General features: G+C 40.1%; 1 protein-coding gene across 1 annotated transcript; it reads left to right on the top strand.

Moving 5' to 3' along the window:
• The first annotated feature begins 6,214 nt into the window (after positions 1–6,214).
• LOC139633420 (snake venom 5'-nucleotidase-like) lies at positions 6,215–12,807 on the top strand. Its single transcript, XM_071499099.1, has 9 exons — positions 6,215–6,642; positions 6,805–7,027; positions 7,151–7,339; positions 7,478–7,675; positions 8,051–8,205; positions 8,598–8,706; positions 8,847–8,996; positions 9,842–10,042; positions 11,900–12,807. The coding sequence occupies exons 1-9, from the start codon at positions 6,301–6,303 to the stop codon at positions 12,055–12,057; spliced, it is 1,725 nt and encodes a 574-aa protein (XP_071355200.1). The 5' UTR covers positions 6,215–6,300; the 3' UTR covers positions 12,058–12,807.
• Positions 12,808–13,115: the final 308 nt, after the last annotated feature.

The following is a 13,115-nucleotide window of genomic DNA, read 5'->3' on the forward strand; positions in this document are numbered from 1 at the left end:
TAAAGCTTTAGTTTTCTGTGTGACAAAGCATCAGTGTGAGTGACCCAGTTCAGCAGCAGCAGGGGGCGATTTCTGTGACTCTGCTTCTTTTATCTCCCATCATCTCTAAATCCACTGCAGCTGTCACATTAAGCACAGTTAAGGACCCAAATGCAGACAATGAAAAGGGCAAAAATAGTTGGAGTAAAAAGGCAATTTATTAAACCAAAAATCAACTTAAAAAACGGATAAAATCAAAAGAACGCAAAATCCAAGCAAAACTGAAAAGCAGGAATCAGCTGGGGAACACCGGAGCACAGGACACTGGGGCTAGCACGGCAGAGTAGGCACAGAAGACACTGGAGCAAAACATGGGGGTAGAGCAGCAGAACAGAACAGACGAGCTGACAAAGACAACAGTGAGCACAGAGACTAAATAGACACAAGGGAGGCAAGGGCAGCAGAACACAGGTGAAACACATTAGGGCAGGGCAGACAATCACACTGGAGGGAAACAGGACAAAGGCAGGAAGTAAACTGACATGAGACACAAACCCTGACACTGCGGACTATCTATATATCTTATATCACACTGGCCGTGATAGTTTTTCTTTGTCAGCTAATAAGGTATCAAGCAAGTCTTAAAGTTGATACATTATACCTATGTTTTTATTCATAATGTGGAGAATTTTGAGTGAATATGAAACCATGAGACTAGCTGGTATGGAATACCAACTATATTAGGTCCGTAGGAGAGGATGTCTAAGAGTTTTTTTTTTTTTTTGTATTTTTTGATGGCCTTTCTTTCTTATTGTGGTCATCTCTTTATATCCTCAATAACTCACAGCTGTAGCAACTGAGATTAAATAGGGCCAATCCAAATCAGGGCAGATCCCTCGTTTTTATGAGATTCAATCCTCCCTCTCCACCCACCCAAAACCATCACTGTAGGAAATGGCTCCCTCTTATCCAAATGTTGATGAAATGAGACACGGGAGAAATGATCAAGCTGAGCAGCTAGGTCAGCCATGTTTGGAATCTGGATCCTAAAAGTACCTCAGATCTGTAGATGGCTGTATAGCTACATGAGATTTAAATTCAGAGAACATTGTATTTATATTACAGGATCTGTTTCATGATAAAACACACTCATTTCGCTTCAATGGCATCATGTCAAACACTTAGGGCAGTTCCACTTAGGTTTAGGTGACTTCCAATAAAATGATTAAAAAAAAATATGTCTCAGTAGTATGTCTTACTAGGGAGGATATTGTACTTTTTACTTCACTACACTGACAGCTATAGTCACTAGTTACTTCACAGAGATTTTACATGAAATTATATAATGAGCTTATAAAATATGGGGCATTATTATTATAGCCTAACTGATACTGTCTATTTCATTATGCGCAATATAATGAATGCGCCAAGAGTACATTATTAAAACATAAACACATAATATAAACATACAATATTGATAAGGATCCCTTCACTTTGGGTGTTATTTGCATTGTGACCAAGAAATATACTAAGTGGGACGTATTACAGTTGGAAAATCATCTTGTCAGTGCTCTCTGGCGGACAAACCAGATGTGATGGTGACAGTGCTTATAAGTGTTTCAGTTTTTCATTTCTATACTGCAAGTTCTTGTTACTTATCAGCCAACATGTTCAGCAATACTTATCTGCAGGAAGCTAACAGCAAGTTATAGATTGACATGAGTTAAAATTAGAACCACCTTGACCAGATGCAACATAAATTCTGCTTACTCATTAAAGCATGATTAATAGTAATGCAACAATATAATATTCATGATAAACAGTCACTGCAACCTGACTTTTCTACCACTGTGCATAATCTGAAGGCTGCATTGAAGTACAATGACAGAATCAGAATATAGGACACATGTTGGGTCGGAGAACCTGTCCCGCTTCAGTGTGCCCCAGCCTGGTTGGATGACATATGGTGCCTTCTGCTCCGCCAATCAGCTCTCAGAGGTCCCCTGCTAAAATTGTATTGGGAGAGATATGGATTTCTATTTACAACTGGTTCTAACATTCCAAATCTGATGACCATATGAAGGAGCTGGTGCCACCATGTAGGGGATTGCGTCACTTTTCAGAGGGCCTGTGCCCCATTTTTGGGAGACCCTCGCTGCAAATATCAAATGGGTTACTCAAGCAAAGGGCTGCTCGCTTGAAAAGCATCTAAGCTCACAGCTATAAGGAAGAGGAGGGGTAGAGGTGCACACTAAATGTAGGCTACTGTATTGGACACAATTTTATTCTCTGGGGTAAAACGTGACAGGAAATGAGCTAAGTGGTGATGAAGTCTGCTCATTGATAAGAGGCCGTCATCGCTGTGGTCAGGCTCATTTTGGCTTGAGAGGAAGTGGCCGAGTCCATTTAGTGACTGAATGGTCAGATGGGAGATTGACTGCAGGCAGATGTGAGTTTTAACAACCCTTTTAAGAGCTGCAACTAGTCCACACTTTGAGCTGGGGGAAAAAAAAGCAGGCACACAATTGAGTTACGGCAACGATGCTACAGTGACACCACTGTGTCAGTAAATGAGGTTTTGTTGCATAATGCAAATCAGTCTCTCTCTAAACATTCAAAGCATGCAACTACAGTGTCACAGATGGCCTCATTTGAACAATTAAAGAAAGATTACCCAGCGGTATAAATTACAAACAATGTAATTGACATGGTGCTTGGAGATATGAGGAGAAGAATAAGACTTGATTATGTGAGTGTGTGACATGAATTGATTTACTGCCTCCTGGAGGTATAAGCTGTCTGGCTTTGTGTGTGCATGTTTGCTAACACACAATGTGTGGAAGGTTTGTGTGCTGGAAGAGACAAGGTGATAGTAAGAGAGAGCGGAGGTGACCAGCCTAATCCTCAGAGGGCAGACAAGTGCTAACAGCACACATCAGCGCTGGTGTGGGTGATGAGTTGTGGAGTGTGAATAGGAGAGGTTATTGAGCAAGACAGACACAGAGTTGATGATGCATCACTGAAATTCATCACGTTGTGAGCAATATCTGAAAATCAAGGCTGAGGATAATGCTAGAGAAATATTATACCATTATGTATGCAGTGTAAATGTTAGGAATGCAAGCCTGTAGTGGAGGGTGCGCTTCAGCCTCTGGTTCATTCCAGGAACGACATAAAGATAGCAATCTATCTATCAAACAGATAACCCTAACCATTATTAGATGAACACTTCTCACCTCACTATCAGAGCTGCATTTGCTGAAAGTTTACCGGACATAGAAGGTCTCGTTATCACAGCGAGGGTCGGTGCAGTAAAGTGGTTTCAGCCCTCACAGGGGCACTGAACAGGAGAAAGCAGAAGCGCCGAGCGATTCAGTGTTGTTCAGAGGCTGGAGAAACCCAATATCACTGTGTGTGGGAAGAATGTTTATGCTTCAGGTTCAAACGGTACAACATCTGTTTAACTGTGTCAGCTCCTGTGTCAGCTCCTGTGTCAGCTCCTGTGTCAGCTCCTGTGCCAAACTGCAACAAATGCAACATCTGTACACTGTGAGCTTAGTGAGCTTCTGGTCTTCTGATGGTGCCACAGACCAAACCTTTAGTATATTTTGATGCAAATATTTTTTTTACCTTATTTGTGCAATATTTGTAGTAAAATTGTGAATGTATGACAGTGGTTTTTCTACTTTTGCTTGAGTTTGCTACTTTTTGATTACAAAATCTGAATACTTCTGCCCCCACTGCCTGCACTTTGATTGTTAAAGATACACTATAGAGTTATTGACCCCTAGGGGCAGTATGGAGCAGTTTTAATGATCAGGCCCGGTTTGTATTTAGACTCTACTGGCTCTCTACAAGTTACACATGTAAATGTATAAGCACAGGGATAACTTGATACACATTCCTAATTTAAAAGATGCTCAACTGATCAGTAGTTGGTGGTAATATAACAAGAGGTCTCACAATGTGCCTGCAAAAAGGCATAGCAACATGTACATAGCAAACATGGGTATTCACCATCTATTTCAAAGTATTTTATTTATTACCAGCACGGCAATTAAAAGGTATATGCAGCAAAGCACAAACATATGCACAAACAAACATGTTGCAATAAAAACACACGGCAGTGGGAAGTGGGGGTGGGAAGATTCCCCAAGGGGAGGGAGCAGAGTTCAGTGGACAAATGGCCTCAGGTGTGACGGTCTCCTATTTGTTCTACCACTGAGGCAGCAAAGACCTCAGCCAGAGGGGAGCCAGTGGCCTGGAACAAAGTATGTGGGGCGTGATTAAGCATTTTACTGGAATTCTGAAGAGTGTCTTAATTGTCTTAGGTGGCCTTAAAGGCAGACCCATGATCTTAGAACATGTGGCAAACAAAAAGTGCTCATGATGTGGGAACTAACCTAAAATAAGTTTCCCCAGTAAGCAGTGAGGAAGATTAAACTTTTGCTTATTCATTTGCTAAATCTGTTTCCATTGTACTTGATCGCATTTTGCTTTTATCAATGTGTCCAATTTTCCAACTCATATACTACTCAGTAATAACTACTGAGTACTCAAGGGTCTGAACATCAACATGTTGACCAGTGTCCCATCGCAAGACAGTCTCTCGTATTTCTTTTAAAAAAAGTCTCCACTTGTACCACAGTAATGAAGTGCAAAAACACATAAAATGTAACAGAATTTTTGATCTCTCTCTTTCACGTTATCCTAATTGTTACCAGGAAAATACATTTTAAATAACAGTGTCTTCAAAGGCCAATCTCGTCCGCTATTTCCAGAAATACTGTTGAGTTTTTCAGTGATATTGCAATAATTTTGTTTCAGGTTTCTAATCTTTCTCTGTGTTGAGTTCACTGTGGTGGGACTGATTAGGATTTATCAGCCATTACTGGATTAGTGACCTATATTATTATATCTCTATGAAAATTTTTAATTCATGAGGGAAAACATTTGGGAGGCACAGTGCTTCTCTGTGATTAACCTTCGATTAACTTGATTAACTAACTCACTGTTCTAGTCCTGTTCTGTCCACTTAGCGGTGCTGCTGGCTGGAGGACATTGTATTCACCAGAAGTGATAAATCAGCGCAGCTCCTTCTCACTCAACATAAACTGTAGAGTGAGGTGATTCATTCTTTCATGAAACAAAGGGGACAGGAGGTGCATTAGGGCTCCTAATTAATGCTTAGAAATAGAAGCTATGAATATGTGACCTATAGTTTGTGTAAACAATCTCTTTATTGTTCTGGAAAAGAGAGGTTGTCCATGTGCGGAAGCCTCTTCCTTCCAGGAAAAGGGGAAAAAAATATCTGCATTTAGATAGAAAGTGGATATTTCTTAGTTACTGAATCAACACTCTGAGACAAAGGCATTTTCTCTCATTTTCTCTTGAATTAAATGTATTTGTCAGGAAACAAGTACAAAAAACATTCCTCAAGAAGTTGAACTACAGCAAAGCTACAATAGGGAGAAATCTAGTTAAGTTAACTAAAGCTAGCGTGTGGTGGTAGGTGCCTGAAAAATGCATTGCCTGGGTATGCCTTCACAGTGGTCCGGATGGAAGGAAAAGGGGCGGGGCTAGTCAAAGGGTTCAATTGCAGTAGATAAGCAATTGTAAAAGAAAAAAGAAAAATCATTCATTTCTTTTAAAGGCCCAATATTTTTTGTAGTTTCAATAGTTGACTACATAAAATGGCAAAAAAAAAAAAAAAAATTTAACTACTTGAGTTACATTGCAAATAGTGTTGCTGAACTGACCATTAATGCAGTGACTTCCACAATGAAAACTTTTTTCAACATCGCTGAAAAAGTAATCAGATACCACTATTACTACTGTTGATCAGAAGCCGCTAATAAGAACAACGTGGAGCAGGAGTTGGAGTTGCCAGGTTGTGAAAAACACCTTTAGCTGGCGTTTATCTTTTGTCTTTGGTCATAATACAATTATAAATGTAAGTAATCGTTAATTATGCAAAATGGTTTGTTAATAAATATATTTTGGACCAGAGCCTCCTGCAACCCTCTTTTTTTTTTTAAAGTTAGGGGTCAGATGGTCCAATCAGCCAAAATTTAGTTTTTTCAGGACCTTGCAACGCAAAAGTTGTTCATATTTACAACTTAAAATTCACCTTTACCTTTAAAGCATTGGGGAAATCATAACTTTTCTTTATCCTAATTTTCCATATGGGGAGTCCTAACATGTTGTGACTGCAGTATCTTCCCAGGAGCCTTAACACATCCCACTTCAGACAAAAGCCCACGCCTTTTTCATGTTCTTCGCATTCTTGGTCACTGCTGCGTTTTTACGCACATTTACACGATGAGCGTCTGGACGACCCTGCGCGCTCCCTGGATCTGGCTCTGCCTCTGTCTGCTTTTGTGTCTGGGCACAGCGCGGACTTTCGAGGTGACATTACTGCACACCAACGACAACCACGCACGGATCGAGGAGACCAGCGAGGACTCGGGGAAATGTCGAACCGGGAGTCCCTGCTTCGCTGGGGTCGCCAGGCGGTTCACCAAAGTGTCGGAGATCCGGGAAAAGGAGAAGAATGTGATGTTTCTGGATGCTGGAGACCAGTTTCAGGGAACTGTCTGGTTCAACTACTACAAAGGCGCCGAAGCAGCTCACTTCATGAACAAACTTGGTTATGATGTTATGGTAAATAACATAAATACTTATTTACTTGAATATGACATTTTCTTTCTGCCACTTTCCTAAGAGAAGTAGCTGTAGCAGTAAAATTGGAGAGTTAGTTTTTGATTAGAGTAAATCACTGGAGTCCACCATTTAATAAAAATCAATCAATTTTGTGTCATTCAGGCGTTTGGAAATCATGAGTTTGACAATGGAGTGGATGGTCTGATCCAGCCCTTCCTCCAGAAAGTGAATTGCTCTGTGGTGAGTGCCAACATAAAACCTGACCAGACTCTAGCCGCAAAACTCAGTGGATACTACGAGCCCTACACAGTCATCAGTGTGGGCTCAGAGAAAGTGGCTGTGGTCGGCTACACCACTGCAGAGACCCCCTTCTTATCCATGCCAGGTAAAAGCATATTGTTGCATGCAGCAATACAGTGAGTTAAAGCTTGTTTGTTCAAGATCTGTTATAACACAATAGAGATAGACCAACTCTCAGTTTCCATCTCTTTTCTCTTTTGTGCGTTAGGCCAACACTTAAAGTTTGAGGATGAGGTGGAATCACTTCAGGTTCAAGTTGATAAGCTCCAAACCCTGGGCTATAATAAAATTATTGCCCTGGGCCACTCTGGCTTTGAAGTAGATCAAGACATCGCCAAGCGAGTGAGAGGAGTTGACGTTGTTATTGGAGGACACACCAACACATTCCTCTATACTGGTACTTTTATCTTATTTTATTCCCCATCCAGGTCTCATCTATTGGCTGAGGGTCACATATGACCAACTGTCTTGTATTTCTTAACTATTTCTTTTATTATTTTTGTTTAATTCAGTTGATGAATGTCTTCTTCTGCAGGAAACCCCCCATCCACCGAAGTCCCAGCAGGTCCATACCCCTTTATGGTGAGGTCTAACGATGGGAGAAACGTACCGGTGGTCCAGGCCTATGCCTTTGGGAAATACCTTGGGTACCTGAAAGTTACTTTTGATGAGGCTGGGAATGTGATAAAAGCTACTGGAAACCCCATCCTAATGGACAGCAGCATCCCTCAAGGTAAACTGCAGTAACATCGAGCACTTCATTAATTAGACATTGCCCATTTCTGGCTTTCAACTGGTGCTTCCGTGGTTGAAAAGTGCCAGGTCTGTTTTCAGTGCTGAAGTAAATAAATAATTAGTGTACAGCTTGGAATAATTATGTTAAAAATGGCGTTATTATATATGATGTTCACACAGGTGGTGAAACCAATGATTGTTTCGTCGACAAAAAGTTATGAAAAGATTTGACACATTCAATGTTTAAATTATTTATAGCACCGCAGTAAAAATAATATAACTCACATAATCCATTGTCCTTACTCAAGGGTTCGCTCAAACTACAACGAACTGGTGTCATGTTTTCCTGTTTACTTTTTTGTAACTCTCTCAGACCCAGATGTCCTCGCTGATGTTGCAAAGTGGAAGGAAGACTTGGCTCAGTACTCCTCACAGTATGTCGGAGAAACCTTAGTCTACCTCAATGGGACATTTGAAGAGTGCCGATATCGGGAGTGTAACCTTGGAAACCTAATTTGTGATGCCATGGTAATGATTACAGACAACTTTCATTTCACTCCTTCATTTACACTATAATCAGAAAGCCTCAGTTGCTCCTTCACTCTGTTGTTCTGTTTGTTAACCACTGAGTAAAAAGAAGAACATTTTCTTTTCGTCTCATATGAATACATTTTCCCCAGAACAGGACCCTGTAACCTTTCATCCTGCCTGTGCATGTTCAGTATTTAGTTCTAAGTGGGAATTTGTGGAATTGAAGGGGCTGCAGAGATTTTGAGTAAGCTGACATAAATACCACTTAGCAGATCTTTTCAGGCAATCCACATAGTAAAAAAGGTCCATTTCCACAACTGAAGAGAGCAGTTCTTTCCAAGAAGAGTTTTACTGCCATGCCATATTTTTTTTTTCTTTTGTGTTGCCAGATTTATCACAATATAAGAAATTCAAATGAACAGCAGTGGAATCACGTGAGCATGTGTATGCTGAATAGCGGGGCCATACGGACAGCTATAGACGAACGCTACAAAAACGGTAATGTTATTTTTAACAGAGTGCTTCATTACAAAGGCTGTTTTACACTGCCTGCATTTGTAGTTTTTCAAATACACACACACACACACACACATAATATGTAAAATATGTAAAATACTGATATTTACCCTCACTTTCAGGATCCATAACTATGGAGGAGATCCTCACCGTTTTACCATTTGGAGGAACCTTTGACCTGGTCCAGATAAAAGGATCCACAGTTAAAAAGGCGTTTGAACACGCCATTCACAGATATGGAAGAATGTCCGGAGAATTTCTTCAAGTCTCAGGTCTGTCATCAGGCTCCAGGGTCTCATGCAATAATATTAACCATTACTTTCTCTGGTCAGATTTTGTATTAAAGGAATAATTTAACATTTGGTAAATATGCTTTTTCACTGTCTTGTCAAGAGTTGGATGAGAAGATTGATATTCTCATGCCTGTACATTTAATCTGTCGCACCGATCAGATTAGTTTAGCATAAAGACCTGAAACAGAGAACTAGCCTGGATCTGTGTGAGGTAAAAAAAAATTCTGCCTTCCAGCAACTCTAGAGCTCACTGATTAACAGTGTTGGGCAAGTTATTTAACAAATGTAGTCAATTACTCATCACATACAAGAAAGTACATACAAGTAAAAGTAATTACTCTTTACTTTACTACCTTCAGACAACTATGAACTCCACCGTCTGACTATCAACCAATAACATGAGCTCGGCCCTGGTGACTGACAGGAGAATGCCATCCTCAACTGAAAGCTAACTAGCCAGAAACAGGCTAACTAAAAGTTTCTGATGGTTACCTGGCAGCTAAGAAGATGCAATATCTATGGGTTCCTCCCTCCCCTATAAAACAACAATTTGCAGTTTTATGAGTTGGCTGTAGAGGTGCTGATTTTGTCAGATTCAGGCGGACCCAGACTAACTGTTCCCCCTGTTTCCAGTCGGCAGTCAGCTAAGCTACCTGTCTACTGGTTGTTGTGCTGCATATATAATCTCTGCAAGAAAGCAAATATGCATATTTCCCCAAAACGTCAATCTATTCTTTAATTGTTCTACTTGTTCACTAATGTCCTCAGTGGACAATTGACCTCATAACATAGCATATCCTCTGTTTTCCCTCTGCCGTTTCCAGGTATTCACGTAGAGTATGACCTCTCCAGGCCAGTGAACCAGCGTGTAGCGTCTGTGTCCATGCTCTGTACCGAGTGCCGTGTGCCCAAGTATGAACCGTTAGACCCGGAGAAGACATATACTGTGGTCATGCCTTCATACATTGTGGGTGGAGGTGACGGCTTTACCATGGTCAAGGAGGAGCTGCTAAAGCATAACACAGGTGGGCAGCAGATAATAGTATGTAAGACCACATAAGCATTTACTTGAAATTAAATGGGTATTTTGTCAGTAGAGTGTATTTGTTTAGTTTTATGTGTAAAGACAGTGAGAAAGAACAAGTGGTTTCATTTGCTTTCAGGTTTTACTGCTTCATTTACTAACCAATGTCTTTGATTAAAATAATTCCTGAGAGTTGTCAGACTGCTGAAAAGCTTGCTCTGGGTCTGTAACGTCTTTAAAGTCCTTCGCCAGTGTTTCTTCTTCTTGTTAGACTTCAACCCAATTAGGCCCTGGGCTCGAATGTTTTTTTTAATGACGAAACACTGAAGGGCTAAACAGCACTTTTTATTGATTACGTTTATTTAGTCGGTCAGGGTGGTTGCAGTGGCAAGAATATCTGGAGGAATATCTGAAAGGCAAAGTCACATTGAGATCTCAGTGTGTGTTATAGATGATGTACAGACCTTTTATCATGGGTGGGAAGAATTTAGGACAGGCTAGAGTTTCAAATGTGGATCTAGAATCGCACTTTTCGCATGACACTTCCAGCAGCCTGTGAATTGAGAACATATGGAAGGCACATGGCAGCCGTAGAGCGAGGAATGTGATCCCGATACAATCCCTGATCGCTGTTACACTGCTTTACTGATTTTTGCTGTTTTAAGCTGCCTCTCTGGCTCACATTTCTGCATTCATTTACCGTTAGACTTGACACCACACATCACATTCAAACGTCTAAAAACATAAACAATTGGAAAAATCTTCCAAACCAGATCAACTGGGGCACATAGGTGGGGGGAGAGCAATGTCTTGGGAAAGAGCTTAAAACATGCTACACCCAAGAAATTTCCAATTCAAGCATGGCTCTGTGGATTGCAACTAGGGTCTATCTGTCAGGCAGTTGAATTTGAATTTTTCTATGGTCCCCTTTTCCTCTAGCACCATCATCACGCGACATTCTCAGTTTGTCTAATACTTTAGAAGGTTTATGACCAAATACCAGCAAAAGTAACAACATTCCCATCAGCTTCAGTTGCACTTGGTGTTTCGGTCTACTTGGCAAACGTTAGCATGCTGCTGCAGCTGAGATGATGACTGTGGTAAATATCATACCTCCTAAACATTTGCATGCTACCATAGTAATTGTGAGCAAGTTAGCGTGTTAACATAAAAATGTAGCTCAAGTGCAGCTTCTTAGAGCAGTTAGCATATCCGTAGACTGGTAATAACAATTTGATAATAATTTTTGCATTAGCTTCCCCTTAGTGATTTTCTTGACCCAAATACAGAAACACAAAGAAGGTAGTGGTTTAATAATCACAAAGCAAGTCCAAAACTAACAGGCAGGCCGAGGCACTGGGAAGAAACTCAGGAAACAGAGACGTGAACAGGAACCAGGCAGGAACAAAAAGAGCATAGAAACAGCAGAGAAACATAAGAAGGAACTTGCACACAAGCATGTGGTAACACAGAGGAACTTAACAGGAAAAAAAAACGTCAAATTTAAGAGCAGATATCAAATTGACTCACTATTGACATAGTCTAAATACACAAGAGAGGCAGGGCTAATGAAAGACATGTGGGCAAGTCAGACAATCACAAAAGCGTGAAAACTAGACAAAGACAGGAAATAAAACAACTAGCCTAAAGAACACAAGGTAAGTAATATCAAAATAAAACAGCTGACTCATTTTAAGATGGTCTTAAATTCTGTTGACTGTTATTATGCTTTGGCTCATCAGCTGTCTTTAATCCTCACAGAGCTTATAGCACTATAAATATTGAGAACAGGAAATTTATTTGGAGAATATCATAAAATACCAACTATACAGTAACCGAACTTTCCCGCCTCTTGCAGGTGACATGGATATTATGGTTTTGTCCAAGTACATCTCGGACATGAAGCGCGTGTACCCTGCAGTGGAAGGCCGGATCACATTCAGGAACTCAGCCGTCTTTACAACCCAATGCCTTGGACTGCTGCTGCTGGGTTTATGTCTGTCCCTGACTCTTTGATTGGATTTGTACACTCTGGGAAATTGTGAAAAACTGAAGGTCGAGTTTGGCTATTTGGAAACTCCTCCGGGATTTGGTTACCTGCCTTTCCATCTCACTGCCGTCAAGGGTAACTAAAAGACAACACAAATACAGGTTAAGCCTCAGGGTAGATTCAGTATCCAGACAGGTACTTCTTCTATCCCACAAATGATTTAAACGACTGATTAAAAGAATTGGGGACAATGCAGCATAATAAGATCATATACACAAGCACGATGAACAAGTTAAATATGAAAAAAGCCACGGTGTATTGGACATTAACACGTATTGTTGACATAAAAGTGCATGTAAGACAATTTGAGTAACATTCCTACAAGTACGAATGTCATTTTCTTGCAAATCTAAAGGAACTGAAAAAGAACAATGTAATGGCTAAAATCCAAGATAATGCTTTACTTAAAAGATGAAAGAACTGCAAGGCACTGTCCATCTTCTTAGTGAGATAATGAACAAAGGGAAAGCTGTGTGGCCACTGTAACTCTCAGGAATGGTCACCACTTATTCAGTGAAAGAACAGAGCACTGTTACTTCTCGTCAAACCTAATATTTTTAAAGAATTATGTTATCTTGGCTATTTGAGTATTTATGTCAAGTTATAGACACAACTGTATTGTAGTTGTATTGTATTACTGCCTTTGTTTACCCAAAAGCCATATTTATAAAGTACTTTTTACATTCTGAAAAATAAATGTCATCAATTTGTCTAAATAAGTCATGTTTTTTTTTACATTGTCACATACAATAGCTTTCTACGCCAATATATTTTTTATATATTTTATTTGAAAAATAACTAAAAGGTTACTTATCATTGCACTTTTCAGTAAAAATCCTCATACCATGGCCAGTTGTGGCAAATACATACATAAAGCTTCTGCTGCCTGAATATAGGTAACATAGCTACACACCAAACAGCTGCTACTTGGAAGGAGTACCTTCCACAAGGGTAGGCTATGTGTTCTTACCTATTTTATTGATCAAAATTATGAAAACAGATGTGGACGTCCACATTCTTACAA

This window comes from Trachinotus anak, unplaced genomic scaffold, assembly GCF_046630095.1.
Source record: "Trachinotus anak isolate AG129_WGS33_773 ecotype Australia unplaced genomic scaffold, CSIRO_AGI_Tana_v1 ptg000015l, whole genome shotgun sequence".
Taxonomy (NCBI): domain Eukaryota; kingdom Metazoa; phylum Chordata; class Actinopteri; order Carangiformes; family Carangidae; genus Trachinotus; species Trachinotus anak.